Below are 6,855 nucleotides of genomic sequence, written 5' to 3' on the forward strand. Positions count from 1 at the left end.
CCGCCGGGGATTGCTACAATCTATTGATTCTGCCGCTTGGATGGGAAAATGGGTAGAACAGAGAGGAGATCGGCGCGGGGGTGGCCAGTACAGAGAGGAATGAGAGAGATAGAGGAGGAGCTCGCGAGCAAGAGGAAGGAGACGACACTTCGGCCTTATCCACATGTCTACGGTTGCGTGGAGGCTGAAGACCTTTTCGGTCGCGCGCGGCCGAAGACAGCATTCTTCGGCCGCTGCTAGGCCGGTGGGCCCCTCTTCGGTCAGCAGCCCACCGACAATGCCTCTTCGGCCCAGCTAGGCCTCTCTTCGGCCAACAGGTGGCCGACGAGCCCACTTCGGCCAACCTATGGCCGAAAACCATGTCTTCTGCCTTCTAGTGGCCGACGGGGTCATACTTCTGAAATTTATGCATTTTTTTGCGGGAATCTGAAATTTATGCGTTCAGTCCTATAGTTTCCAAATTTGCTATAAAAAACATGTTAGTTTAAAAAAAAATCAATACCCTCTGCCATGCCATTGTCATCGCCTCCGGCTTGCCCAAATGTGTCTCCGCTTTTGTCACCATCTGACAGGAAGAAGAAAGACAAGAAAACAATATAGTTCGGGCGAATTTGACTGTTCACCGCTTAGAAAACAGTCCTTTTTTTGAACGAGAAAGAAAGACAAAAGAATCTCCGTTGTTGTTGTATTATAATACATGTATAAGATTGAACGGACTGTTTACGGATTAGAAATGAGTCCTGAAGGTATACGAAAAACCCTAACACAATAGCATTGTCAATCTGAGAGTTGCCCTGGCGACCAAATTGTTGTCAATCCGCCAGTGGCGTAAAAACCTAACCTTCAGCGGAGATGGAAGGAAAGGAGGCGCCGGCGCCGGTGATCTCGGCTGTGCTCGAAGACGATGATCTCCTCGGCGAGATCCTCCTCCGCGTCGCCTTCCCCACCAGCCTCGTCCGCGCCGCCCTTGTCTGTAAGCGCTGGCTCCGCCTCGCCTCCGCGCCCGCCTTCCTCCGCCGGTTCGGTGTCTTGCACCCGCCCCGCCTCCTCGGATTCTACGTCAACACGAACACGAACACCCGCGGTTCCTGCCGTTGCCTCAGCCCCATGAGCTTGCCACCGTCGTCCGCCGTGCTAGCTTTGATTTAGACACATTGGGCTGCGACTGGCACAACGTGGAGTGCTGTAATGGCCTCCTCATCATCACCTCCGGCATGTACCACCAGGGTGCTCCATCCACATTCACGAGAAGGGTGCGCTGCCCCCTGTACCCTGCGAGGTATATAGCCATCCTTCCACCACTCCCTGACACCAGCATACACGACGGCTTCGCATACTACGAATATGACATCGTCCCCAGTGTCAGCGGCGATGGCTACTTCTATTTGGCCCTAGGGTGTAAAGAGGAGCAGTCAGTTTTGGATGTCTATGTGTTACAGGGCGATATCTGGGCCATATACTGTTCGGCTGTAACTGACATCTACCAAATTGAACTGTTATCTACTAGTTTGATTGTTCATGACAAAATCTATAATCTGGCCAACGCGAGCGGCATTTATAAGTTAGTCTCGCTAGATCTTGCATCATCAAGCTTGTCGATCGTTAACCTCCCGGGAGAGGTGGACTATACGAGCACAGATCTGTCGCTTGCAAATGATTCCGGTGTCCATCTGATCCATGTAAAAGGATCCCAGCTTCGCATCTGGCGCTACATGGTGGATAAGAAGGGCCTCGCCAACTGTTACTTGTAGATAGGATTTGTTTGCGTGAGATATGTGTTAATCATATGATATCAACTAGAATGTTTGAGGATGTCGGTAATTCTGCTCTTATTGTACATGCAGTTGGGGTCAATTCTTGGTTCCTTTTCTGGGAGTGGGATGGGGTCCTCTACCTGTTTGATATTAAAGGTAAGGAGGCAAAGAAGGTTTATGAGGTTACACAAGAGGATAGATACATACATGGAGTCAGACCCTTCATGATGGTTTGGCCTCCTAAATTCCCTATGATGAAGGAAGGGTACTGTGATCCAAAAGAATGACGCCCTTTTGCAAGGTTTGCCTCTTATTGAGCTATCTCGTACCGTGATCTTCTATTTATTTCTGCTTGTTTTGTAATAAGTCAACACACCAAGAAAATCCATTAGTGCTGCAGGTATGCCCTTGCAGTTTAGTGATAACAAGCTTAACAAGATTGACTTTTTTAATCGTTCCATATTCCATATTATATTTTTTAATCTTGAAAACAATTTTTTCTCGGCGTAAGAAGAAAAATCTTTTTAGCATCCATGTTGCAGATTGACTCCTTTAAGAAAATTCTGTCTATAAACTTTGTATCATCTAGAAATAGAAACTTGGTTGTCACCCCATTACTCAAGCTTTAGATTCTTGATTCATCGGAGTCAAGTAGTTTCCTTGCAGAAACAAAAGATGGTTTATCCTCCTTCAATTTATGGTGGTTAAAATTTGTATTATGTATGTCAGGACAGCCAACCATTTTTTTCAACCCGATGGAACACCATTGTGTTCCTGTATATATAGTCTACAAAGGAGATACATGTTCTCACAGTGCATATCACATCCTAATTTTTCTTTGTTAATGCTTTTGTGGGAATAGAAGTAGATTATTAGAAGACTTCGTCAAACACCAGAGATATAAATAAGGACCAAACAGTTTGGAAATTTTCTTATATGCTGCTCGAAGATTCTTGCACTGCGGTCATGTTCTGCAGAAATATCACTAATGTACATTCTTTCCTCCCGAAGCTATGCAATGATAAGCTAATTTTTCCATATATTTTTATCAGGTAGCCGGAAGAATGGTATCAAGTGTTATCACCAACGGAGGTAGATGAAAATGCAGTAGGGGGTACTGCGAAGCCCCCAATGTCCAATACTAGCTACCAGTTTGACACATGCATGGTTATAAGACGTCACCAAGTTGACTTATTAAGCTCTTGGCCTCTTGCCCTTTATATATGCTTGCTTTCTATGTACCTATGGGAGTTCAAAAATATTGTTTCGTTTCAACCTGTCAAGTCAACCCATGGCCTATAATCCTTTTTAGCTAGAGCTGCATCGGAGGTCACATGCTATGAGGGAAAATTAACTACACCTTCGGATCCAAATTAGTTGACGCATCCTGTATACAATGTCCATTTTACATTGTATATATGGAGGCTGCGCCAATCCGACTTAATTGGCGCATCCTCTATACAATCTCATTCTGCATTGTATAGAGGATGCGTCAATTAATTTGAATTGGAGGGAGTGTCACATTTGTCGGCCCTTTGGCTGGGTTGAAGTAAACCTATACCTGAACAACGATATATACAGATGCTTTTGGAAGGCCACCGCAAGCTCTTACGATGTACTGGCTGTATCTATGCGCACATTGCTTACAAACTCTAGCTTATTGTTCTGTAGTATCAATTCCAGATTTCATGGATTATGTGCTTTCAGTGTTATATGCAACTTTGTTTGTTTTGATGACGCCTTGAATAGCCATATATAGGAGTAACAATTCCAGATTGGTATGTGCTACTCCAGATTTCTTGGCTTATATGGGTTCTGTGTTGGGGGCAAATTTTATTGTTTGATGACGCCATGAATAATCATGTATTCAATGTTTGATTACACTGAGATGCTATTTTTTTATCTCTTTGAGGTGCAGAGGATAGTAATGACTTCTGTACTTTTCGGGGAGATGGTATAGACATTTGGCTTTTGTGATTACCTTCAACTTTACTAGGCTATGCATGCGCTGCACATTGACAGGTTATAAGTTATGGAGTCTTGGGTTTTGTTTGTGCGAAAGATACTTTTGTGTCACAACCATAACAACGGTAAAGGAACAACCAGCAAATCTAAACATATCCTGATTTCAACCATCACCCCCTTGCCTTGACCCGATGCTGGATCAGGCCATGTTTCCGCACTGGCAAATACTTCAACTTTTTAGGCTTCTTCATTTTGGTATACAAGCGGTGTTGTCATGGCGGTCGAGGTTTTTATTGCATTGGAATAAAATATCACTGCTTCATGTTCCATCTTTGTGGGCTCCTCTAAGCTATCGGGGGGCTACGCTGGTCGCCCTCTGTCAGGCTAGCCATTCTGACTCTTCGATGACAAGCCGCAATTCCTTACATTTTTTTGCTGCGGTTGCGGCAGGCGTACGTCTCCACCGAGGTGAATGACTGACACATGACGTCACGGAGAAGGTCATCGTTGGAGTCGGTGGGTGAAAGCGGCTCAGGCGCGGATCTGCACGACCAGCTACAAGACCGGCTAGATCTGAATGCGCTGTTTTCTGTCTCGCGCGGCAAACGGCCAGCGCCTCTGACTCAGGTAGCCGCGGGCTCGACAATGAAGGCACGAGCAGCCAGCACCATCCAGGAGGAACATGAGCTGGAGGTGCCGGGCACCACTGGTCGCCCCCTCCGCCTGACTAGGCAGGCGCGAATCGTGACGGGCATGTACGGAGCTACAGTTGCCCCTCCAGGCCACCGGGGAGGCCGCGGAGTCGAGCTCCTGCCCCTGTCTATCCACGACGATGGATGGAAATGCAGAGGCTCCTCGTTGTCTGTGGCAGAGCTGGATTCCTCCTTGAGGAGTGCCTTCTAGTCGACGAGGTCAGACTCGTTGCCAGGCAGAGTTGGCCATGGTGGCCATGGTCAACACTGGTCTAGGATTTGGTCCAGTGGGTTATATGTAGGGTGGTACTCGACCGGTGTGATGGTGTGAAGTGGTGGCCGCATCCAGACCAACCCATATCCGCTCGACATATGGTGTGGATTTGAGATGTGCTGGACAGCTCTGATGTTTGGACTGATGGTGAGGGTCTTTTTTGCGGGTGAGGGTGAGGGTATGATTAGATGGTCAATTTTTAATCAGACGTTGACCGAGCTGTTCATTCGGACGTTTAGGGATGGTTCGAGGGGTGTTGTTGTATGTGCTCCAAGAGGGTAGTGAATGGACTTGTCCATGCTAAGATCATCTACAATCGGATATAGCAAATCCGACCCCTCAATCGCTCGTGGACGCGCCTGGGCGCGTCTGCGGACAGTGACTTGTCATGCCTCTAATACGCTCTTCCACATTCCGATACCTTAATTATGAAACTTTAAATCCATACTATTACATGCAACGTAAAACCTACTTTAAGTGGAGCTCGCTCGACTCCGCCATGGCCATGTCCGGTGGCTGGCTGCGCCCCTCAGAGTGTTGCTCCGATCGCCGGATAGGTAGGGTAGGACATGGGACATGGGACACTGGCCGGCTCATGGGACTCAAGGCATCGCCAACTCCCGTGTCCTACTCTTCCTCGTCGGAGTCCGGAGCCCTGACAATGCCGGTGGACGTGATGTTGATGATGGATCCATCGTGGGAGGAGCCACCGCTGTCCACCATGACGCAGTTGTGCCGCCCGGGTTGGGCGGGCCCCATATGGGGTGCTGGAGAATGCTGTTGTCTCCCGCGCCTGGTTCCTCGCACTCTGGGCATGCCGCATCATACTTGTGTCTGACGACACCCATGCCTTCACGTCCACCTCGGCGCGCCAACGAAGGGACTGCACGTCCGCCATCTGACAGTAAGAAGAAAGACAAGAAACACTATAGTTCATGTGAGAGAATATAACTTTTCACCGATTAGAAAACGGAAAACGTTGAAAAGCACCCGAATGATTTCTCCAGAAGTTAAGCCGTGTCGCCTGCTCGCCACGCGTCCGCGTGGGGCCACACCACGATCTCGTGTAGTTTTTCTTATCTCTAGCGTCAACGGCAGTCTCTCTCTCTCGTTGCCTTTTCCCTACCGCACGGATCCCCTTTTTTCCTCTCCTACCTCTGTCTCACCCGGCCCAGCCTGTCCATCGACTCGCCATTAATCCTGGTCGGAGCAAGCCACCCCACCTCTTCCCCATTAGCCCTCATCAAAGCAACCCCCGAGGCAGCTTGCAGCACTCGGCAGTGACCTGCGGCACTCCAGCCGTCAGCGACCTGCAGCTCCCATGCGGGCTTGACGGGCACAACGGTGCTGCTAGGGTTGAAGTTGTTAAGCTTCATGTGTTGGGGAACGCAGTAATTTCAAAAAAAATCCTACGATCACGCAAGATCTATGTAGGTGATGCATAGCAACGAGCGGGGAGAGTGTGTCCACGTACCCTCGTAGACCGAAAGCGGAAGTGTTTTATCAACGCGGTTGATGTAGTCGTGCGTCTTCACGATCCGACCGATCCTAGCACCGAACATACGGCACCTCCATGTTCAGCACGCGTTCAGCTCGATGACGTCCCTCATACTCTTTATCCAGTTGAGGCCGAGGGAGAGTTCCGTCAGCACGACGGCGTGGCGACGGTGATGATGAAGTTACCGGCGCAGGGCTTCGCCTAAACACTACGACGATATGACCGAGGTGTGTAACTGTGGAGGGGGGCACCGCACACGGCTAAGAGATTGTCTGTTGTGCTTTGGGGTGCCCCGTTGGCCACGTATATAAAGGAGGGAGGAGGAGGAGGCCGGTCTAGGAGGGGCGCGCCTATAGGGGGAGACCAACTAGGATTCCCAATCCTAGTTGGAGTCCCCTTCCTTTTCCAAGAGGGGAGAGAGGGAAGGAGTAGGAGAGGGAGAAGGAAAGAGAGGGGGGCGCCGCCCCCTCCCTAGTCCAATTCGGACTTGCTATGGGGGGTGCGCGGCCACCCCTTGAGGCCCTTCTCTCCTTTCCTGTATGGCCCATTAAGGCCCACTACTTCCCCCGGCGAATTCCTGTAACTCTCCGGTACTCTAAACAATACTCGAATCACTCGGAACCTTTCCGATGTCCTAATATAGCCTTCCAATATATCGATCTTTACCTCTCG

At 49.2% G+C, this 6,855-nt stretch overlaps 1 protein-coding gene across 1 annotated transcript; it reads left to right on the forward strand.

The window, feature by feature from the left end:
- Window positions 1-781: 781 nt before the first annotated feature.
- Window positions 782-2,041, forward strand: LOC123164009 (uncharacterized). Its single transcript, XM_044581421.1, has 2 exons — window positions 782-973; window positions 1,845-2,041. The coding sequence occupies exons 1-2, from the start codon at window positions 853-855 to the stop codon at window positions 2,039-2,041; spliced, it is 318 nt and encodes a 105-aa protein (XP_044437356.1). The 5' UTR covers window positions 782-852.
- The last annotated feature ends 4,814 nt before the right edge of the window (window positions 2,042-6,855 follow it).

The sequence above is a fragment of the Triticum aestivum genome, chromosome 7D, assembly GCF_018294505.1.
Source record: "Triticum aestivum cultivar Chinese Spring chromosome 7D, IWGSC CS RefSeq v2.1, whole genome shotgun sequence".
NCBI lineage: Eukaryota > Viridiplantae > Streptophyta > Magnoliopsida > Poales > Poaceae > Triticum > Triticum aestivum.

Excerpts from the sequence above, each read along its gene's own strand:
- LOC123164009 (XM_044581421.1), top strand. The coding sequence starts at position 853 with ATGGAAGGAAAGGAGGCGCCGGCGCCGGTGATCTCGGCTGTGCTCGAA. Across the intron at positions 974-1,844 it reads CGTCCGCGCCGCCCTTGTCT|TTGGGGTCAATTCTTGGTTC; the intron begins GTAAGCGCTGGC and ends TTGTACATGCAG.